Source organism: Caretta caretta, chromosome 19 (assembly GCF_965140235.1).
Source record: "Caretta caretta isolate rCarCar2 chromosome 19, rCarCar1.hap1, whole genome shotgun sequence".
In the NCBI taxonomy this organism is placed as follows: domain Eukaryota; kingdom Metazoa; phylum Chordata; order Testudines; family Cheloniidae; genus Caretta; species Caretta caretta.
In genome coordinates, this window is record NC_134224.1 from 2,639,435 (window position 1) to 2,663,373 (window position 23,939).

The 23,939-nt window shown below is 46.7% G+C and overlaps 2 protein-coding genes across 2 annotated transcripts; both read left to right on the top strand.

The window, feature by feature from the left end:
* The first annotated feature begins 2,551 nt into the window (after nt 1-2,551).
* On the top strand, nt 2,552-15,313 carry MRPS15 (mitochondrial ribosomal protein S15). Its single transcript, XM_048825728.2, has 8 exons — nt 2,552-2,735; nt 4,708-4,770; nt 5,280-5,355; nt 8,636-8,684; nt 10,208-10,292; nt 12,276-12,334; nt 14,069-14,260; nt 15,108-15,313. Exons 1-8 carry the CDS (start codon nt 2,612-2,614, stop codon nt 15,225-15,227), a joined length of 768 nt encoding a protein of 255 aa, XP_048681685.1. The 5' UTR covers nt 2,552-2,611; the 3' UTR covers nt 15,228-15,313.
* Nucleotides 15,314-15,861: 548 nt separating this feature from the next.
* Nucleotides 15,862-23,929, top strand: LOC142069600 (cornifelin homolog B-like). Its single transcript, XM_075121361.1, has 5 exons — nt 15,862-16,476; nt 17,970-18,103; nt 18,438-18,574; nt 22,191-22,288; nt 23,864-23,929. Exons 2-4 carry the CDS (start codon nt 17,992-17,994, stop codon nt 22,284-22,286), a joined length of 345 nt encoding a protein of 114 aa, XP_074977462.1. The 5' UTR covers nt 15,862-16,476; nt 17,970-17,991; the 3' UTR covers nt 22,287-22,288; nt 23,864-23,929.
* Nucleotides 23,930-23,939: the final 10 nt, after the last annotated feature.

Below are 23,939 nucleotides of genomic sequence, written 5' to 3' on the forward strand. Positions count from 1 at the left end.
CGCTGCACCGAGTGTGAACGGGGACTGTCAGCCACAGACACCTGACTTTGAAAATCATTCTTATTAAGACACTTGCAAAGCAAGGGGAGAAAAGAGATTTGCTGGCTGGGCTATCTGTTTCTCTGCTCCATGTGCCATCAGTTACCCCGTGCAATGTGAGTGTGAAACACCATCAAATCAGAATAGTAACAATTCATTCCCACTGTGCACTGGGGTAAATGGCTGCACAAGACACAGGGCAGCAGGAAATCAACCTTGTATTTGCTTCTGTGAAACTCACATTAGGAAACCTACAACCAGCCAAAACCCACCTGGCTCAGCTTCCGTTATCGACTCCACTCTCCCAGCTTTGCGTAACCTGGGGCGTTTAAAACGTTTGGTGTTGAAACCAAGTGACATTCACATTTCAATGTGAACTTTGGCTGCTCTTCTCTAAGTTTTACTTTGAGAGTTTGGCGTTGTTCAGACCATGAGCCTCGAAGCAAAACTGACAAGGGTGACACAGGGAGGGTGCATAGAGCACCCAGGAGGACATGCAAGTAGTTGCCAGCCATGCTGAGGTGGTCTTCATCCTGCGAGAACAGGTGTAGTAATCGTCTGGTAACGCCGCTGAAGCTCGGAACCCTGAATTCTTACCTGCTGCAAAGGCCACCATGATGCAATCCTTAGCCATGATGCAATCCTTATTTGATTGACAAAGCCCTGGCTGGGATGATTTAACTGGGAATTGGTCCTGCTTCGAGCAGGGGGTTGGACTAGATGACCTTCTGGGGTCCCTTCCAACCCTTATATTCTATGATTCTATGATTGCCAGGGTTTACATGCCATCCTATTTGAAGGCTTCCCCAACTCACAGGCCCTGGGATGGGCCAGTTCCAATTCAAGCCAACTCCACAGCAACTGAGCATCAGTACAATCTGGCGGCTCTTCAGCAGCCCCCTGGGGAACTGAATGGGGGGAGGGTCTCACTTCCGTTCCCAGAGGCATTTCCCTCTTGTTTGCAGTCACAGTAGCAAGGCTGAGGACTGAATGAGGCAAGGAACCTGCACCTCCTGCTCGCCTTCAGAGGTGAACCCATCAGTGCACTGACGTAGGCTGGAGATAAAATATGGGGGAATCTGCTACTGCCCATCCCATCCCATCCCATCCCTGTTTGGGCACCTCTCCTGTGTGGGGCTCTGCACAGAGTCTCCCATGGGCACTCCTCCCCTGCACATCTAACCCTGTTCACGTTCCTCATTCCTTTGGGGCCCCTCCCGCCCCACTGTCAGGATAGCCTTTGAATGCAGCAGCCATGCCTGGCTGGCACCTTCACTGAACTCCCCTAAAGTAATGTGACGGAGGAAAACAAACCCTTGTAACTAGAAGGCAAGCACTTCTCCCTCGAGAGAATGAGGGAGTGACGTGCACTATTTTTTATAAATCCCACGTGTAGCTCAGTTTTCCTGCGTGAGGTTATCCTGCCTGACCACACAGAGTTAAATCGAAGGGGAAACTGACAGGAAACAGAACAATGGCAGAGAACAGGTAGTCTCACAGAGAATGCCAAGGGTCCTGGGGGAAACAATGGGGAGGCTGTTCACTGGGGAAGACCCCTGGCCTGGCTCTAACAAGACTGGCAAAGTCTACTCATTCCCAGGCTTCGCCATGCACCAAAGCGGGTACTAAAATCATAAAGATGTTGGCCAAGGAAAGAAGAGAGGTTGTCAGGGGCTGCCCAGAAAGCGTCAGGGAGTGCTGACGGGGATGCTAGGAGACGCCGCAGGCTGCTCCAGGACAGTCTGCTTCTCCCAGCCCGGAAGGTAAGTGGGCTGAGTGGAACTTACCCCAGCTTGCAAGGAAAGATAAATGTTCAGAGAAGGGAAAATATGTGCATAGACCTTTATGGTTTTTATCTTTTGCTCTAGGTGCTTTGTACCTTTGGGTGAATAAATACGGCTTGGTTTTGAAGAAGCTGGTTTTGGGTCACTTTAATCAACTCTCTGGGCACAGTTCCCCAGAGGTAAAGGGCTTACAGGTGCCAAACCCCGCTGGGCTGCTTGCGTTAGCACTAGTGGGGAGCGGGGGCACCCGGAGGGCCGGGAGCAGGACGGCCACCGCCCCATCCCCAGGATCAGCACCTCCCTTCGGCGGTGCCTGCCCCCGCCCGGGTGAAATGGCACGCACCCTGTGCGTGAGGCCACCCCGCACACAGGACACCCCTCTGCCAGGCGCCCGCGGGCACGACCTCGCCTACCCCCCGCTGCCGGGGCTGGGGCGGCGTGGCCGCAGCCAGACCCACCCCCGGCTTATGTCCGCCCCGGAGAGGGGCAAACCACCCTGAAGCAGGACACCCGGCCGGCCTGCCCCAGGCAGGGTCCCACCCCGCGGGAAAGGGGCAGGGAGCCAGGCCCGTCCCTGCGGGGCGCACCCCAGGGGGGCTGACGGGCCCTGCTCCCCCAGCCCACCCCAGCAGCGCTGGGAGCCACGGGAGGAACCGGGCCAGACCCCACCCTCCTCAGCTGGGCAAAGGGCCCCTCCCCGGCCTTCCATCGATTAGCTCGGCGATCGACGGGCCGGGTCTGTCCCAAGATGGCGGCGCCCATGCCAGGCGGCCGGTAGGGCAGGGGAGATGCTGCTGCTGGGGCTCCGCGCGGCGCTGGGCTGGGCCCGGAGCTGCCGCCTGCCGGGCCCCGGCTGGAGCAGGGCGGTGAGCGGGGCCCTCCGCCTGCCGGAGACGCGAGACCGGCGCTCGGGTGAGCCGGCCTGCGGGGTTCGGGGGGGCCCGCACGTGGGCCGGGGGGCCGGGGAGCAACGGGAGGAGGGGGCTGGGGCTGGGGCTGGAGCTGGGGGGGAGGGAGAGGAAGAGGAGGGGGTTGGGGGAGGGGGGGCGGGGAGCTGAGGGGAGAGTTAGGGGAGGATGGGGGAAGAGGGAATAGCTGGGGGGAAGGAAGGGGGGGTCATGGGAGGAGGGGCGGGGAGCTGGGGAAGGAGGAGGGGGATGGGGAAGGGAGAAGGGGGGTGGGGAGCTGGGGGACGGAAGAGGGGGGTTGGGGAGGAGGGGTGTGGAGGAAGAGGGGGGTTGGGGAGGAGGGGTGTGGAGGAAGAAGGGGTGAGGGGAGGAGGGGCAGGGAGCTGAGGGAAGAGTTAGGGGAGGATGGGGGAAGAGGGAATAGCTGGGGGGAAGGAAGGGGGGGTCATGGGAGGAGGGGCGGGGAGCTGGGGAAGGAGGAGGGGGATGGGGAAGGGAGAAGGGGGTGGGGAGCTGGGGGACGGAAGAGGGGGGTTGGGGAGGAGGGGTGTGGAGGAAGAAGGGGTGAGGGGAGGAGGGGCAGGGAGCTGAGGGAAGAGTTAGGGGAGGATGGGGGAAGAGGGAGTAGCTGGGGGGAAGGAAAGGGGGGTGTCATGGGAAGGAGGGGTGGGGAGCTGGGGAAGGAGGGGCGGGGAGCTGGGGGACGGAAGAGGGGGGTTGGGGAGGAGGGGTGTGGAGGAAGAAGGGGTGAGGGGAGGAGGGGCAGGGAGCTGAGGGGAAGGAGGGAAGAGTTAGGGGAGGAAGAGGGATAGGGGAAGAGGGAGTAGCTGGGGGGAAGGAAGAGGGGGGTCAGGGGAGGAGGGGCAGGGAGCTGCAGGAGTTAAGGGCCATGGGAGTAAGGGGAGGTTCGGCAGCAGTTGTCTGAGGACTGCCCGCGGGGTGGGGGGGGCAGGAGTTGCTGGTAGGGTTCTGGGCTGTGAGGTGCTGCAGGGGCGGGGTGTGCTGCGGGGGCTCCCTGCAGCTTGCTGCCAGGACAAAGGTGATGGGGGAAGCACAGAGTCCTGCAACTGGGAGATTGGCCCCAAGGGTGGGTGCTGGTCCTCGGGGGAAGGGGGAGTCAGGGGTACTTGAGGCCCCAGGACAGGGTGAATGCCGGATCCCAAGGTGCAGCGTATACTAGAGTGTTAACAGGTTGGGATAGGTGAGGACCAGTAGAGCCAGGAGCCTTCTGTGCAGGTGGAAATGCTGGGTCAGTGGCTTCTTCGTTGGCTGCTGGGGATGCTTGATCCCCGGATGCTGTGATGGTGCATGGTGCATGCATCCAAACACGCGCACAAGCACCAGTTTGGGTGCCACAGGCTTGTTTACCAGCTACTTTAGCCGATTCCTGCCTCCGCCTCTGAGAGAAGCTTCTGTGCCGATATACCATTGCTGCCTGTCTCCTGTTCGCCTCCTCTCTGTCCCACTATGGAGCTTGAGCTGCTCCAAACCTCCTATTGTCATCAGACCGCATTTTACGGTGTGTTGGTGACACAAATGAACAGGAAATGACGGGCTGGTTAGTACAGACAGAGTGTTCCTGTGGTCATCCGGGACAATTGCTGTAACAGACTGGAGAGCTGCTGCATTAAGATGTAGCGAGGAGATGGTGAATTGCACGTCCTTTAATGCTCAGTAATGGGCAACGTCAGCAGGAGCCTGCTATTGAGAGTGCTCTCCTTCAGACTCCCTGCTTCTCTGGACATGCAGCATCCTTGGATTCTGGTGCAATCGAACATCTGCTTGAAATATTTTCTCTAGTGCCTCTGACGCAGACCTAGATAGCTCACATAGAAGCCCAGGCAAAGGGTGCTCTAAAGACAATCTCCCAATACAAACTTATTTACGTTATATTGAGTATATGCTTACCAAATCTCAAAAGCATATAGATGAAAGATATTTATGTGTCTAATAAATCTTTGCTTTCTTCCATGAAGTTTACAGCCCGCTTGTTCAGACAGCCAGAGGTTATGTGAGGCCTGTTAAAAAGAGGAAGCAAGGTATGGTAGAGACCAGATTTTGAGCACATTTCACAATGTTTTATTCTTAATAACATTAAAATTATCACTAATTGGGAGTGGGTGGGAAGGATTGAACCTTTAAAGTATTATTAGACACTTGAATCATGCTGCAGAAATCCTAAAAACAATTTTCAGACAGTAAGCATGCTGGGTTGTTCAAAAACGTTAATTGGACTGTCATTTCTCGAATACACAGGGAATGCTCACTGAAGTCAATAGGAGCATTTGCATTGATCTCAATGGGTTTGGATCAGAACCTAAATCCAGAATACTGAAGCCAGGAAGTGGGATCATATCAACTCCCATCACCTGTCTTCTCCACACTCAAGTTCAATTCAAAACTGCTTTCTTGGTTTGCCCTTCACAGTTGAAAGAGCCATCCCCTCTTTTCTCTTGAATTATCTCCCTCTGATTCATTCCCCCTCCAAGGGTATGAGACAGCCCTGATTTGATGTGCTGTTCCCCATGTGTTGATCTTTTCTTTGCAGCACTCCCCAGCCATCTGGATGACCTTCCTCCTACCATGCTGAAGAAAGATTATGCCAATGTCCCAATAATAGATAAGTATGTTGCAGAGTCAAAGGAAGGGGGACTGCTTAATCACTTCAGAGATTTAATTATTAAAGACATCCAGCCACAGAAAGTCATAGCTGTAATGCTGCAAGTACTTACATAACACTGTACAGTCATTCGTCTAGAGAGAACTACAGAAGTTTTGAAATAATGGGTCCAGAGTGTGAAATTTGCAGAAGTGGCCACTGATTTTAAGAACATAGGAACTTAAGAATAGCTATACTAGATCAGAGGAACTGTAGGCAGTCCAGAGGGAATGAACAGAACAGGGTGGTCCATCCCCTGTCGTCCAGTCCCAGCTTCTGGCAGTCAGATGTTTAGGGATACCCAGAGCATAGAGTTGTCCCCCTGACCATCTTGGCTAATAGCCATTGATAGACCTTTTTCCATGAACTTATCTAGTTCTTTTTTGAACTCTGTTATACTTTTGGCCTTCACAACATCCCATGGCAACAAGTTACACAGATTGACTGTGTGTTGTGCAAAGTACTTCCTTGTGTTTGTTTTAAACTTGCTGCCTATTAATTTCATTGGATGACCCCTAGTTCTTGTGTTATGGGAAGAGGTAACTAGCTCTTCCCAAGTCACTTTCTCCACACCAGTCATGATTTTATAGATCTGTATCGTATCCCCCCTTAGTCGTCTCTTTTCTAAGCTAAACAGTCCCAGTCTTGTTAATTGCTCCTCACATGGCAGCTGCTTCATCCCCCCCATGTTTTTTGTTGCCTCTCTTGGCACCTTTTCTAATTCTAATAGATCTTTTCTGAGATGGGGTGACCAGAACTGCACACAGTTTTCAAGGTGCGGGGTACCATGGATTTATAGAGTGGCATTATTATATTTTCTGTCGTCTTATCTCTTTCCTAATGGTTCCTAGCATTCTGTTCGCTTTTTTGACTGTAACTGCACATTGCGTGGATGTTTTCAGAGAACTATCCAGGATGACTCCAAGATCTTTCTTGAGTGATAACAGCTAATTTAGACCCCATCATTTTGTATATATAGTTGGGATTGTTTTCCACTGTGCATTACTTTGCAGTTCTCAACATTGAATTTCATCTGTCATTTTGTTGCCCAGTCACCAAGTTCTGAGAGATCCCTTCGTAATTCTTAGCTGTAGAGATCCCTTCGTAATTCTTAGCTGTCTACTTTGGACTTAACTTTCTTCAGTAATTTTGTATCGTCTGCAATTTTTGCCACCTCACTGTTTACCTCTTTTTCCAGATCATTTATGAATATGTTGAATAGGACTGGTCCCAGTACAGGCCCCTGGGGGACACCACTATTTACCTCTCTCCACTCTGAAAACTGACCATTTATTCCTACCCTTTGTTTCCTGTCTTTAAACAGTTACTGTTCCATGAGAGGATCTTCCCTCTTATCCCATGACTGGTTAGTTTGCTTAAGACTCTTTGGAGAGGGATTTCATCAGAGACTTTCTGCATGTCCAAGTACAATATATTCACTGTATCCTTCTTGTCCACATGTTTACTGACACCCTTAAAGAATTCTTATAGATTGGTGAGGCATTTTCCCTTTACAAAAGCTGTGTTTGACTCTTCCCCAACATATTGTGTTCATCTACATGTCTGATCTTTCAGTTCTTTACTCTAGTTTGAACCAGTTTGCCTGGTACTGAAGTTAAGCTTACTAGCATTACATTAGCTATCCTCCAGTCATCTGGTACAGAGGCTGATTTAAGTGATAGGTTACATACCACAGTTAGTAGTTCTGCAATTTCGTATTTGAGAACACTTGGGTGAATATCATCTGGTCCTGATGACTTACTACTGTTTAATTTATCAATTTGTTCCAAAACCTCCTCTAGTGACACCTCAGTCTTGGACAGTTCCTCAGATTTGTTGACTCAGGTATGGGAATCTCGCTCACATCCTCTGCAGTGAAGAGCAATACAAAGAATTCATTTAGCTTCTCTGCAATGGCTTTGTCTGCCTTGAGTGCACCTCAAGGTCCAGTGGCCGGCTTCCTGCTTCTGGTGTACTTAAAAATGTTTTGCTATTTTTGTCTTTTGCTAGTTGCTCTTCAAGTTCTTTTTTGGCCTGCCTAATTATACTTTTACGCTTGACTTGCCAGAGTTCATTCCTTTCTATTTTCCGCAGTAGGATTTGACTTCCAATTTTTAAAGGATGTCTTTTTGTCTCTAACTGCCTCATTTACTCTGTTTTAACTATGGGGGCATTTTTTGGTCTTCTTACTGTTTGTTTTTTATCTGGGGTATACGTTTAGTTTGATCCTCTAGCATGGTGTTTTTAAATAGTTTCCATGGAGCTTGCACGCCTTTCACGCTTGTAGTCACAAGAAAAGTTCCTTTTAATTTCCACTTATCTAGCTTCTTCATTTTGTGTCATTCTCCTTTTTGAAGTTAAATGCTACTGTGGTGGGTTTCTTTGGTATTTGCCCTCCTACATGGATGTTAAATTCATTTACATTATGGTCACTGTTACTGATTGGTTCAGCTACATTCACCTCTTGGACCAGATCCTGTGCTCCACTTAGGACTCAATCAAGAATTGTCTCTCTTCTTGTGGGTTCCAGGACTAGCTGCTCCAAGCAGTCATTAATGATATCTAGAAATTTTATCTCTGCATCCTGTCCTTATGGATACCTTACTTTCTGGGTGCCCAACTTGAGATGCCTTGGTGGTCTGATTTTCAGAAATGATGGGCACCCAGAGGAGGAATCTGTGGGTACTTGGATGGCCCCTTCTAGAAATCAGGCCTTGAGATGTCTCAAGTTAGGCACCCAAAATTAGTGGTCACTTCTGAAATTTGGGCCCAACTGCATCTGTGTGGCTGGACTCTCTTGCCCACGTGGAATCCCACTGACTTTGGGGGGATGCTGCACAGAGATAGTTTGAAGGATCATGGCCTTAATCGGAATCCTTTTGTCTTTGAATGTTCACGGAAAGCTAATCTTCAGCACCCGGATTGCACGTCATGTAGGTTTTGGAAGTTTCAGCACTTCATAGTGAATTGAAACATTTCAGCCGTAGTATCCAATTAAACCAAAAAGCTACAAACTACCTCCACTCTTAGTAATGATTTCTTTCAATGAATGCAAGAAATGGTTTGATTTCCTTATTACTTTATATTGGTAGAAAGCCTAATCTACTCTATTTTAAAGCTCTTTGAAATACTTACAGAAATGCTAATCTGTTCTGAAAATCTAAATCAACCTTCTGAGCTAAAAACAAATAAATACATTGCATGTTCTGCTTTGTTTTGTAAATCAATCTCTGATCTCCCTGCAGGGTTGATGACGTAGTGAAAAGGCTGTTGTCTCTGGAAATGGCCAGCCAGGTTAGTTTCTTTCTGCTTGTGTAAACGCTGGGACTTTGGATGGCAGTGTCTCTGTAAGATCTGTCTATATGCGCAAAAATATTTCGTAATTTACGTCTTCTGGTTTGTTAGTTTTGCCAAGTGACTTCAGACCTGGTGGTTAATAACTCACCCTGATCTGTTGGTAATTAGCTCAAAACACACCTGAAATTCACCAAAAAATTCTCTCATTTATACTAGTAAAATACATGTATGTGCTATTATTTTTTACATATATTAAAATAAGTGAGAAAATACTAGAAGAATCACAGAAAGAACCATAGGGCTGTTGAGTGCCAGCAAATGATATCTGTTAATTCTAGAAAATGATACACGGTCAAAATTCATTTAAAAAGTGGTTTTATTACTATTTTTCAAGTGCCCCAAAAATGCAGGAACATCAAAGACAAGAGAAGGCCCTCATCCCATGGAGCGGCTTAGTATCTAAATTCAAAAATGTACAGCAAGAATAGGACATATGCAGATAACCTGTAGTTCTCCAACTGCACTGAGAGAGACCGGGCCCAGTTTCTGGTCCTTCATCATGCTGGCAGGAGCTGAGAGCACTTTGGTGTGATCATGGTCAATTCTACAAACTGTTAAATGTCTAAGTGCTGCTCAAATATTAATATCTGGGAAGCATTTAGTATTACTACCCTTGTGAGGTGCAGAATACATAACTTGTGGTTAGGCTTGGAAGAATTTAATTATTTTTATATAATTTTATGCATAATATCCATGTTTATTTTTAAGCATTTTTGTATTTTTTCATAGTTGCAGGAAATTACGGGGGGGTCAGACAATAATTATTTAACTAGACGTTGAGATTCAAAAAGTTAAAGCTTTATAACCTTTAAAACACAAATTGTCAAAATATACAAAGTAAATATCCTTAAATCAAACTCTAAGTTCTCATGCAGCATTTTTCTTACCTTGCCTACCTGTAAATTTTGACTGTTATTGGGGGAAATGTTTTTTCATCTGTTTGTGTGTGTACATACAGTGATACCATCCTTTACCGACTTTTACCAATTAAAATCTAAACCTTTCAAGCCTAGGCTGGTGTTGCTTAATAGCAGATCTCTCTGGCTAGTTAAAGAGAGAAACTGCCAAGGTTCTGAAGGGGAGTCACGCATTCCAGCAGGGCTGGATGAATGAGCATGTCAGCTGAAGGGAACGAAGGGGGTTGAGTGTGAGCAGGCACCTTGCTTTCCACATCTCTGTGTGTGTCTTTCTAGTGCTTACAGCTGAGACCTGAGTTCTTCTCTGCTATACTCTGACACTGTCACCATCTCACACTCAGTGGCTGCCTTTCCCTCCACTCTTTGCTGGCTGAAGAAGCTCCTGCATTGAGCAAAGCCATTCATAAAATAGTTGGCTTTTCCCCACACTTCCTCTGGGCATGTTGGGTTGGTGTCAGTGCTTTGAGGCAGTGGGGTATCTTGCATCCAAAATAATCCCAAATAGCAGAGCTGAGGGCCTTGGTTTCTGTCTGTTGCCCACAGAGAGAGAAGGTGAAGATAAAGACACAGCAGCTGATAGAGAAGGTTCGGAGGACTCCCAGTGACAACGGTTCCTTCGAGGTACAAAGTAAGTCCAAGAGCCAGAGGGAAATCCTCAATGGAGAGCATCTCTTTGCTTTAATCCCGCTGTTTCCCCTATCATTTTACCAAGGTTCCTGTGGGAACAACAAGAGCCACCTTTGTGGGAATGCTGGGAAGGTGTCTCACCTGCAGTACGGCGCTGGGGGACCCTCAGCAGCTGGGAGTGCAACAGATGTAACATGCTTATCCACTGGCAAAGGGAGCAGTTTGAATTTTTCTAATGAGTGCCTCTGGCTGCTGCATTCTTATAGCTCCCTGCTCGAGAGACCTGGGGTGGAGGATTCCTCTACAACTGTTGATGTTGCTGCAATACTTTTCCAGTAATATGTTTGTTCTGGTTTTTCCTCCACTGTTTCTGCAACTGTGATGTCCCATGCCTATCAGAATGAAGAAATACTCTGGGGAGGGAGTGCATGACAGAAATTGTGGCTTTTGAAAGATCACTGTTGGGTTTGGAAATAAAACTCCTTTCTGTACACATACCAATTGTTTAATGAAACCCCAAAGGATGGGTGCAGAAGTAGGGGTCAGGCTGCTGCATGACAATTCATTTGACAGAGTGTAATCTTGTCCAAAGTTTTGTATGGGGCAGGGAGAGGTGAATCCCTCCAAACATGTGACCCTGCGTTAAAGCTCCACACTGCATCTGGCACCCATTGCCACCCCTTTCCCCATCTGGAAAAAAGAGATTTGCCTCTCCAAGCTTAGTCAAAGTGCTCTAAGATGCTAGAAAGTTCACAGTACCATCATCCTTCCTTCCAATGCTTTCCATTACAAATGTCTGCTAGGAGCCTTTCCAGTTACAACGCGGAATCATAGAATCATAGAATATAAGGGTTGGAAGGGACCCCAGAAGGTCATCTAGTCCAACCCCCTGCTCAAAGCAGGACCAATTCCCAGTTAAATCATCCCAGCCAGGGCTTTGTCAAGCCTGACCTTAAAAACCTCTAAGGAAGGAGATTCTACCACCTCCCTAGGTAACGCATTCCAGTGTTTCACCACCCTCTTAGTGAAAAAGTTTTTCCTAATATCCAATCTAAACCTCCCCCACTGCAGCTTGAGACCATTACTCCTCGTTCTGTCATCTGATACCATTGAGAACAGTCTAGAGCCATCCTCTTTGGAACCCCCTTTCAGGTAGTTGAAAACAGCTATCAAATCCCCCCTCATTCTTCTCTTCTGCAGGCTAAACAATCCCAGCTCCCTCAGCCTCTCCTCATAACTCATGTGTTCCAGACCCCTAATCATTTTTGTTGCCCTTCGCTGGACTCTCTCCAATTTATCCACATCCTTCTTGAAGTGTGGGGCCCAAAACTGGACACAGTACTCCAGATGAGGCCTCACCAATGTCGAATAGAGGGGAACGATCACGTCCCTCGATCTGCTCGCTATGCGCCACACAACCCAAAGGCAATGTGTGGGTTAACCAATTCCAAGCATCCACGTCGCACAAACCACTGCGGCGGGCAGTTTCAGCACAAAGGCTGAATTGGCCAAGGAAACGGAACTTCTCACCTCCAGAGGCAATCCCTACAGGTCAAGTCTGATGTAAATTGGTAGGGGGCAGTGGGTACTGCCAATACTGAAATTCACTACCAATTTAAATATAGCCACGTATTGTTAAACAGACTGGGCTTCTTCCTGTTCCTCTGAGATATCCACCAAGTGGAACAGAGTGAATATAAAGCTGTCAGCAGTTAAGCAGGGCATCAGGCATTTCAGCTGTAAAGACAGGCTCCCAATTGTTATTAAAATCATCTTAATACATACTATATAATTTCACAATAATTTTAAACTGATGTTTAGGTTTTTGGTGTTTTTAATTTTGAAGGTTTGTTTTTTGCATTTTTTTTACAAATTCTGTACAAATGCCCAAAGTTCTCTGCAAATCTGATACCCAAAACGTATCTGCTGTAGCATCAGGGAATGCATTGCTGCTTTTATGCAATCTCTTGTTTATCTTTTATAGCTGCTATTTTGACTGCCAAGATTCAAACTCACCGGGAGCACCTGCAGATGCACCCCAAGGTAATTCTCATTAGATATGTAATCTACAAATTTGAGACCAGCCAGTGGGTCTTGTACTTTGGTTCAGAATTAGAGGATTTGAATTGTGTGGAAGATCCTAATTCAGTTTTTAAAATGTCTGTATCTCCTCCCTTCTAAAGCAGTGAGGTCACTGGTAGCGTTTGAAGCTGGAGGGTACTGTAGGCAATAGCTCATGTTTCAAGGATTGCTTTGAATTTTGCTGCACCAGACCGGAGAATCTATGGATCACAGTTACATTTTCAAAGATTGAAATTTGTCCAAGTATGTTCCTGGAGCAATGGAAGCCACTGACTAGATGCATTTGAATTAACAGCTAAACTAAATCATGCTGCTAGTGCAGACAGGCTTTTCATGTGTTTTGTTATTTAACATTGTATATTTATGTATTTCAGGTACAAACCCATTTCCTTCTGACTATAAAACATTTTTACCAGATGGGATTTATCTCAATGCCACAGTGGCTTAAAATCTAGTCTGTTGTTTCAAGACCTCCTAGGTTCGAAGTCCAAACTTGGATCATCAGTAAAAACAAGTTTGTGGACAAGACACCCTTAGGTTCTTGCTGCAGTTGTACCAGCTTGGAAATGTATTAACAAACATGCCCCCAAATGTGCTTCAGTTTCTCGCATTAAAATTGTTTCCCGTTTATCTTTAAGTTTATGGAATTAAAGTCTTCAAGTTTATGGAATTAAACTCTGGCCTGCACTCCAGAGTTAGGTCGATGCAAGGCAGCTTACTTCAACATACTTATGGAAGTGTCTACACTTTCATTTTGCTCCCACCAACGTAACTGCCCCACTACACTGACTTAATAACTTCATCTCCATGAGCGGTGTAGAGTCACGGTCGACGTTGTGGGGTCAATGCAGTGTCAATGTAGACTCTGCATTGCTTATGTCAACTGTTGCAGGCTTTCAGGAGCCACCCCAGACTGACAGTACAATCAATACAAGCATTCCTGACACGAGGAGCAAAGTGTAGAGAGACACAAGCGATGTAACTACTGCAGTGGCTGTGTGCCAGCATAAGTTTGGTCGACTTAATTTTGTAGCGTAGACTTGGCCTGAGAAGGTAAGGGTTGTTATCCTGGAGTGGGATCCAGCAGCAGTTCTACCTTATGTTTCAGTAGAAAACAGAAACTCTTGCACACTGTCAGCCAAGTACATTTCAAGTGTTGTGCGTATAAGGTCGGGAGGGGATTGCTTCTGACCCCTGCAGGAAGTTCTTCTGCCCTGAAGCTGGAGATTCCCTCTAATAGCATGGCTGAAAATTATCCAAACTCCTTTGCAAAGGATGAACCAATGGACCCTGCCAGGTCAAACTGGTCCCAAATGCTTCTGTGTGATTTTTGGAACAATAAATGTAAATGGAAGCAGAGGTTTTAGCCAGTAAGACTTCCCCTGCAGACTTTGGCACCTGGCCATTGCAGCTTATGCTAGTGCAGAGGAATGTGAAATTGAGCAGTAAAAGGGAATACACAAATTGAAACTAACCTAGCAGAAAAATTGTAAATCAAATGCAAAATGCAGTTTGACTTTTCAAATTTTCTTCTAGAAATCTGAGGTGCCGGTTATATCATTTAAAGAAAACGGTTCTTAAAATATTACTCTTAACCTGACTGAGTCCCCGTCCGCAATAACCCAGACTGTTGTGAATTGCTTATTGGGATGGAATTAGTCTGACTGCAACTAACGAATATTAAATCCTCTGCAGGACAAAAGTAACCGGCGTCGCATGCTGATGGCCATAGATCACCGGAAGAAACTGCTCAAGTATCTGCGTCGCACCCGCTATGAGACTTTTGAGCGCACGTGCAAGCAGCTGGGCATCCAGTACACATTACCGCCACTCTATTGCAGGAGAATGACCCGGCGATGGGCCGCTAAGAAGGCTTTCTGCCTCAAGGTACGAAGTGGAACTAGCAAGCACAGCTCAGCATAGTTTCAAGGGGAGCAGGCTGGGGACTTGTTTGCACATCTAGAGCAGATTTTCCTGCTACGGGGCACAGTGGTTTGGATCACTGTGCTGAGGTGTGGGAGGAGGGGAGGTTGTGACTATCCTCGGTTTAGTGTTGCAAGTTTGATGATCGCTCTGGGATGTGATTGGAGTTCGAAAAATTAATGAAAATTAGAGGAAGGTATGAGATCTTCCAACAGCTCCATAGAAGGTGAGTTAGGAGCTGGATGTGCTGGAGTCACTGAGTGAGCTACAAGTGCAGCATGCTTTTTAACTATCTGGAAGCTTCAGGTTTTGTTGCTGAATTGCTATGAATGGGAGACTCCGCTTTCCACTGCGAACGTGGGACAAATCCACTTCTTCAGAGTTCCACGAGGAGAATGAATACGTAGAAGTGAAAGTGTGCAAGCTTCTGTTATTTCCTGGGAAGGGATGTGGGCCTCAGCTGTGGGTCACATCTACACTCATGTGACTGAGAGCAGAAGCAAAAAACTGTATTTAAAAAAAACAAAACAAAACCCTGAAAACAAATACAGTACTTTGGCCCAGCAAAAGAACAGCTGCATGGAAATGAATATATCAACTGGAATTCTTGTATTTGGAGTCCCAGAAAGTGAGAGCATGTCAGGTGCAGTTGCTTTTATTGAGACATGTAGTGTCCCTTCTAAACCTTGATGTTCTGGGATTGAATGGATCTTCCCTAAGTTCTTGCATGACCCTGACCTGATGATAGAACTGTTTTCAGCAGGGATACACAATCTTCTTTCTTCCCTTCCCCCCTACCGCTCTCCTGCAGGTTTTCAATGAGGTACAGAAACTGAAAGCACCCGAGAGGCTAAAGCAGAGACGAGAATGGCAAGCAAAAGCAAGGGCCAGAAAGGAGCAGACGCTGCAAAGTGAAGGGACCCCAGTATAGCAGCACCCTGAGCAGATCTTGCATTCTGTGCCTGCATGTGAAAAGTAATTTGTCCCTCCAAAACGCAATAAATGATTTTAAAGCTACCATTTCCAATGTCTTCATGTGGGAGGAAGGTGTGTGTAGTGTGTCCTCTGTATCGGGTGTAACCTGACTGTGCAGCAGAAATATCCAGTGGGTGTAATGAGTAGTTTGAGGCACTACAGTCAAGTGCGCTTTCTTGAGCCTTGTCCTCACTGATTGTGCTAACAAAACTTTAATTTTAGGGATCCCACTCCATCGTAGGTTGGCGAGTGATTGTGTCTTCAGCATGAAGCTCCCTCCCTTTAGATGGGCGTCTAGCTCAGGGGAGGGCAAACTACAGCCCATAGGCCGGATCTAGACCATCAAGGCTTTCAATCCAGCCCACGGGATTGCCAGCCCCAAGGCAGGATCCCTGCCTGCCCTGGCCCCACACTGCTCCCGGAAGCAGCCAGCACCATGTTCCTGCAGCCCCTAAGGGTGGGAGGGAGGCAGAAGGCTCTGTGCGCTGCCCTGGCCAGCAGGCACTGCCATCCGCAGCTCCGACTGGCTGGGAACTGGGGCCAATGGGAGCTTTGGCGGTGGTACCCACAGGCGAGGGCAGCGCATGGCAGAGCCACCTGCCCCACCCCCAGGAGCCACTGCCGGACACGCTGGCTACTTCCGGGAGCGACACGGGGCCAGGGCAGGCAGGGAGCCTGCCTTAGCCCCACTGCATGCCACTGCCACCCCAGAGCCACTCCAAGGTAAGTGGCACCAGACTGGAGCCCGGATCCCAATCCCCTCCTGCACCCCGTACCCTAGCCCCCTCCCTTGCGCCCCCTGCCACACCCCTCCTGCACTCCAGCCCCCTCCTGCACCCCAACCCCTTGCCCTGAGCCTCTTCCTGCACCCCGCACCCCCTCCTGCACCCCAACCCTCTGCCCCAGCCCTACATTCATGGCCCTGCATACAATTTCCTCTGGCCAAAAGGTTTGCCCACCCCAGTCTAGCTCCTCTTATCACACAATGCAAAGTTAACCTGGAGAACTCACTACCCAATATTGCTGATGTCAAGAGTTTAGCAGAATTCAACCAATGATTATCCATAGAAATGCCTGATAAAGGAAACGAGGGGCAGTTTCAGGAAGTTAGCTGACTTGTGATTTAAGACAAAGCCCCTGTACTGTACACTTCGAATACATTTACCCTTTCGGTTCTCTAGCAAGTGAGCAGACAAAGCTTTGAGGTAAGTAGATTTTTTTTCATTTCAAAATGTACATAAATTGCATGTTAAATTACTCTTAGTTATTAATCAGGGGGTAGCCGTGTTAGTCTGTATCCACAGAAACAACAAGGAGTCTGGTGGAACCTTAAAAACTAAGACTTAAAAAGTCTTTAAGGTGCCACCAGACTCCTTGTTGTTTCTTAGTTATTAAACCATTTCTAGTGCATATTAGCCAAGTACAATGTGTGCATATTAATTTGTCATGCATCCAGAACTTTTAAAGCTGCTCTTTGAGAAGCATTCTAGACCTTCAGAATGCTATGTTTACTTAGGGAAAATAGATATATTCACAATATCAGCAGTCTGATTGAAAAGTGTTCTGATTGATATGCCAGAGAGCTAGCTGAAAATTTTTCATTTCTATATCAGTGGTTCTCAAACTTTTGCACTGGTGACCCCTGTCACATAGCAAGCCTCTGAGTGCGACCCCCCCCCCCTTACAAATTAAAAACACTTTTTAATATATTTAACACCATTATAAATACTGGAGGCAAAGTCGGGCTTGGGGTAGAGGCTGACAGTTTGCAGCCTCCCTCCGCCCCATAATAACCTCGTGACCCCCTGAGGGGTTCCAACCCCCTGTTTGAGAACCCCTGTTCTATATTTTAATATAGAGGGATTTTTTTTTTAAAAAATCCCAGTTTAGTAATTGGGAAACAGTCTCTCTCTCTCTTTATATATATATATAGAGAGAGAGAGAGAGAGCGACTTGGACTTTTTTTGTATTTTCAAATATTGAATTGCATTTCTAACAAACAATTCTGTTTAGTAACTGATGTGTGGTAAATGAACACGTGTAGATAACTGACTGCAACTGTAAACTCATGATTAAGGATAAGATTATGTCACAGAAGTCATGGATTCCATGACTTTCTGAGACTTCCATGACATTGTCCACTTCAGCCCTGAGGCGTTGGGGCTGCAGCTGGCAGAGGCTGTCCACAGCTCCCAGACACCAGCCCCAGAGCCCTGAGCCACCGTGGGGGGGCCTTGGCGCACTCAACCACCGCAGCAGCAGTGGGTCCTGGACTCCCCCCACCCCACAGCAGGACTTGGGCTCTCATTCCTGCTCCTGCCCCTGGGGATTCAGTCATCTTCCCCCCACCCCTATCAAACCCTCTCCATTATTTTTAGTAAAAGTCATGGACAGGTTACGGGCTTCTGTGAACTTTTGTTTAGTGCCTGCAACCTGTCTGTGACTTTTACTAAAAATAATCATGACGATATCTTAACCCTACTTGTGATTAATCTTGTGTGCTAACTTCAGACAACACAGATTGGATAAGGTCACGCACCCTTTGTCTCCATTTCCCCATATGTCAAATGGAGATTATACTGACTTACTTCACATGAGAAGCGGAGGGCTAATATTGCTCTTTTTATAAGTGCTTAGGCTTACTGGTTCTTTAAGGGGCAAATATGATCTCTAGCTGCACCTTGGGCTTTGTTTGCAGAGGCTGCATTGAGCACTAGACAATGTCCCAGACCGTGATCATCCAGCAACCTGGCTCCGTGGGGTCTGCTGTCATGTCCCCAACTGGTGACTGGAGCACCGGGAGGTACGAATGTTGTGCAGACTGTGCAACATGTAAGTACAGGACTTGCTGCAGTTGAGATGCATTTTTGAGGCAAGCCAGATGATCTCTGAGTCAGGTAACAGGCCTGCCGACTACTGAGGCTCTTTTTGAAGTGCATCAAGCACTGGGTGAGCATTTCTGTGAAGATATTAAACATAGGAAAATGGAGAGGGCTGAGACCTGACTACGTGTTAAGGAAGTTGAACAAAAGGGGAAGGGGTAGGTGTGCAGAGAGGGAGGAGGAATATAGTTCCTTTCCTAATGGTTCACTACCCCACATTGGCAAAACTGACTGATGAATGACTGACGTCCTGTACGTTGTTTGTGTATACTCTTGTTTTGAAGGCTGTTTAGGTACGTTTTGCCCAGCACTTCTGGCATGTTATGTGGCAAACAAGTATGGAGAGAACTGCTGCCTTGGCATCGCTTTTGGAGGCATGACGGCGCTGCGAACTCACATGCGTCTCTCTTACGGCATCCAGGTAGCCTTGCTTTTGGGAAATTTTCCCTTCTTGTTTCTGTCTTTTGAGCAATGTTTAAATTAGGTCAGGCTATCCGAGCAGCAGGATTCTATTTAGATTGTGAAATGGACGTAAATGGATCAAGAAAGCACCAGCAGCACTGAATGGGAACGGATGGAGGGTAATCTTTGCTGTGGAGATGTCTAACATTGTCTGAAAATAAGAACATATCTGCTGTATTGGGTGAAAGTTAAAGTTCTGCACCCTAGTCTGCTGGCGGGCAATGCCTGATGTTTCAGAGGAGGCCAACACCGCTATCCCCACCCCATTACACAGTTCAACAATTGTACAGTGTGGTACATGGGAAGGAGAGATTCCCTCCTGATCGCTGTGATGATTACCTTGCACCCTGACTTTTGAGATTTTTATTACCCTTTTTTCACCATGGATAACTTCAAACGTTATTGCTCGCAACACAATCCAGCTACGGTATTTGACTCTGCCTTCCTGTGGGCAGTGATTTCCATGGCCCACCACATACTTTGTGATATATAATTCCTTTCATTTGTTCTAAAATTATCCACCCCTTGATTAACTGACTCCCCACCCCTTAGCTTGTTTTCCAAGATAAATAGCCAAATTCTCAATCCATAGCACGGAAATGCTTCCTATGTTAAGGACCTATCTGACCACACTGGCTGACTCAACCCTCACCGGAAACTCCTTTGTGTCTAATGGTTCGACCAGATGAGAGAATCAGAAGTGTTAGACATGGATAAATCCTGTTAGTCTATCTGCTTGGTGGAGATTAAGGTTTCAGTATGTAGAACAGAATTGATTATGAAACAACACACTTCATCTAGCTTTGGACCAGCGGCTTAATCATTTTAACTCCTTTGCTAGGACCTTTTGATAGAGAGTGATGTTAAAATCCCTGACTTTTGAACAGAGCTTAAGATCTTCTGTTAATTCCTTACCTACCACACTTGCAAAACCTGCACAAATGAGTTTGTTCTGTTCTGCAACAGCACAAATAACTGATCCCCTGTGGAGAGGGAAATGCAGGTCTCTTTTTTTCAATGCTACAGTTTCTCTTTTTGTCCAGCAAATCGTTACATTACAAAACACTTGGTTACTTTGCTGAGGAAGTGGGGAGATGTGCTGTGGCTGCAAACAGCCTCTCCCTGAATCGGAGGCTGCAGTTAGAACTATTGGGCCTCAGCTCTGGTATTCAGCCCACGCATACTGCTTCCCCTTTGCTTTGTGTCAGACAACAAATACCAGGGCTGTCAAGCAATTAAAAAAATGGATCGCAATTAATCATGCTGTTAAACAACAATAGAATACCACTTATTTCAATATTTTTGGACATTTTCTACATTTTCAAATATATTGATTTCAATTACAACACAGAATACAAAGTGTACAGGGCTCACTTTATTTTTGAGTACAAGTCTTTGCACTGTAAAAAACAAAAGAAATAGTATTTTTCAGTTCCCCCAGTATAAGTACTGTAGTGCAATCTCTTTATCATGAAAGTTTGAACTTACAAATATAGAATTATATACAAAAAACCCTGCATTCAAAAGTAAAACAATGTAAAACTTTAGAGCCGAAAAGTCCATGCAGTCCTACTTCTTGTTCAGCCAATCGCTCAGACAAATTAGTTTGTTTACATTTGCAGCAGATAATGCTGCCCGCTTCTTGTTTACAATGTCACCTGAAAGTGAGAACAGACATTTGCATGGCACTGTTGTAGCTAGTGTTGCAAGATATTTATGTGCCAGCTGCACTAAAGATTCACATGTCCCTTCATGCTTCAACCACCATTCCAGGGGACATGCGTCCATGCTGATGATGGGTTCTGCTTGATAACCATCCAAAGCAGTGTAGACCGACACATGTTCATTTTCATCATCGTGAGTCAGATGCCACCAGCGCAAGGTTGATTTTCTTTTTTGTGGTTTGGGTTCTGTAGTTTCTGCATCAGAGTGTCACTCTTTTAAGACTTCTGAAAGCATGCTCCACACCTCATCCTTTTCAGATTTTGGAAAGCACTTCTGATTCTTAAATCTTGGATCGAGTGCTGTAGCTATCTTTAGAAATTTCACATTGGTATCTTCTTTGCATTTGTCAAATTTGTAGTGAAAGTGTTCTTAAAATGAACAACATGTGCTGGATCATCATCCGAGACTGCTATAACATGAAATATATGGCAGAACGTGGGTAAAACAGAGCAGGAGACATACAATTCTCCCCCAAGGAGTTCAGTCACAAATTTAATTAACACATTATTTTTTTAACACGTGTCATCAGCATGGAAGCATGTCTTCTGGAATGGTGGTTGAAGCATGAAGGGACATATGAATTTTAGCGCATCTGGCACATAAATATCTTGTGACACCTGCTACAACAGTGCCATGCGAATGCCTGTTCTCACTTTCAAGAGACATTGTAATTAAGAAGTGGGCAGCATTATCTCCTGTAAATGTTAACAAACTTATTTCTCCTAGCGATTGGCTGAACAAGAAGTAGGACTGAGTGGACTTGTAGGCTCTAAAGTTTTACATTGTTTTTGTTTCTGAGTGCAGTTATGTAACAAAAACCCCTACATTTGTAAATTGCACTTTCATGATAAAAAGATTGCACTACAGTACTTGTATGAGGTGAATTGAAAAATACTATTTCTTTTGTTTATCATTTTTACAGTGCAAATATTTGTAATAATAATATAAGGTGAGCACTGTACAATTTGTATTCTGTGTTGTAACTGAAATAGATATGTTTGAAAATGTAGAAAAACATCCAAAATATTTAATAAATTTCAGTTGGTATTCTATTGTTTAACAGTGTGATGAATCAAGATTTAATTTTTTTGAGTTAATCGCGTTAGTTAACTGCGATTAATCAACAGCTCTAACAAATACACATGGGGCACCTCAGAAAATAATACACTACCATCCATGCCCTTAAAATAACAGTACCTAGAATCCATCTCTGTAGCAAAATATACGGTAGTGAGGACTGCCCCTGTTCTTTCATCAGTTGTGGCCTCACTGAGGAAGCCACTGATAGGGAGGGATGGTTAGTGGTATCTTTAATTAAACAAATTTTAAATAAGTCTGTTAAGTAACTGGGTGAGAACTGGCCTTTGGAGCCTCTCACCTCTAAATCACTGAATGAAAATTGTCAAGGTGGGTAATGATCAAAAGTCATTAATGTCTGACAGCGCTTTGCCCTAGATATGAAGTGAGTTTTAGTGGTCTCAATCCAGTTCCTATTGGCCATCAGCCTCCTGACAAACTGCTCAAGTGGCTTGTAGTTGAGAAAAGCATGTCCAGTCCAGTTGGGGCAAGTCTATACCTGGTACAATAATTAGGTTATGTCGGTAGGTATTTTTAAACAAAATCTGAAGCAAACCTAGTATTTTGAGGAATGGAAATGTACTATTCAGACAAGGCATTGCCAAGAGGAAATAGCTGCTTATATTAAAACAAAATTCCTACCTACAGCACACAACAGGTGTCCCCAAGCCATATAAAAGCACAAATCTGTGACCATTTCAAATAAACAGCACAAAATATTGGATTTAGGATATGGTTGATAATAGCCCTCCCATTTTATCTGGTGTACACAGGGAACCATCTGCAGGGACGTACTGGCGATGTGCTTTTGTGGCCCTTGTGAGATATGCAGAATGGCTCGTGAAATGAACATCCGCTCTCCACACTAAAGGTAAAGAGCACTGCGAAGTGGGCACTCGGTGGGTGAAATCCCAGACACGCCATTGTCCTTCTTCACGAGGGAAGAGGCATCAACTTTTGCATGACTGCCCAAAAGATCTCACTCTGTGGGCTAAGGCCCAGACCCCTCCATGCAGTTCCGGTGGTTGGGATGCAGTATTTCCGTTAGAGGATGTGGCTGCAGGGTGAGAGGATAAAACTAGCATGTGTGTGTTGCTGGCTGATAAACGCTGAGTGGCTGACTGGGGCTGTAATGTTCGGGGGGGGGGGGTGAGTTCTGTGGGAGGATCTGCAGTAGCTGAGATGGATTGGGGGGGGTTCGGAGGGGCCGAGGAGTGGGCAGTATTTGAGAGGACGGGGGAAGGGGAGGGTATATGGGTGGGGGGATTGGGGTGCATGGGGCAGAAGGGTGTGTGACGGGGGTTCAGGGGGGAGGGTAACTGGGAGAGGGGTTACAGTGTGGGGAAGGGGCAGAGGTGTGGGGAGGGAGCACAGGGGTATGTGAGGGATCTTGGTGTCATTGGGGATAGTTCTCTGAAAACTATCTGCAGCGGCAGTCAAAAAAGCAAACAGACTGTTGGGAATCATTAAGAAAGGCATAGATAATAAGAGAAAATATCATATTGCCTCTATATAAATCCATGGTATGGCCACATCTTGAATACTGTGTGCAGATGTAGTTGCCCCATCTCAAAAAATATCTATTGGAATTGGAAAAGATTCAGAAAAGGGCAACAAAAATTATTAGGGGTATGGAACGGCTTCCATAGGAGGAGAGATTAATATGACTAAGGGGGGATATAATCGAGGTCTATAAAATCATGACTGATGTGGAGATAGTAAATAAGGAAGTGTTATTTACTCCTTTTCATAACACAAGAACTAGGGGTCACCAAATGAAATGAACAGGCAGCAGGTTTAAAACAAACAAAAGGAAGTATTTTTTCACCCAACGCACAGTCAACCTGGGGAACTCCTTGCCAGAGGATGTTGTGAAGGCCAAGACTATAACAGGGTTCCAAAAAGAACTAGATAAATTCATGGAGGATAGGCCCATCAATGGCTATTCACCAGGATGGGCAGGGATGGTGTCCCAAGCCTCTCTTTGCCAGAAGCTGGGAATGGGTGATAGGGGATGGATCACTTATGAGGGAGAAGGGAAAGGGATGGGGTAGTGAAGGGTAAGTGGGAGGGGGGCAGAGGGGTATGTGAGGGGGAAGGGAAAGGGGGTTGCAATGTGGGGAGGGGGCAGAGGGGCATGGGAGGGGGACGGGGATGTGGGATGGGGCTTGGGGAGGGGGCAGAGGGGTAGGTGAGGTGGGGGAGGGGCAGAGGGGCGGGATTTGGGGAGGGGGCAGAGGGGTATGGGGGAGGGGCACGAGGGGAGGGGCAGAGGGGGATGGGGTTTGGGGAGGGGGCAGAGGGGTGGGGGAGGGGCAGAGGGGCGGGGTTTGGGGAGGAGGGGCAGAGGGGCATGGGAGGGGGACGGGGATGTGGGATGGGGCTTGGGGAGGGGGCCAGAGGCGCTGTCCCCCCCGGCTAACTCGGGCCTTTGTTTTTGTTGCAGGCCCGGCCCGAGCGGCGGACCCGGCGGGGGCGGGGGCGGGGGGGGCTAATAAAGCTGTTACCGACCGAGCCGTCTC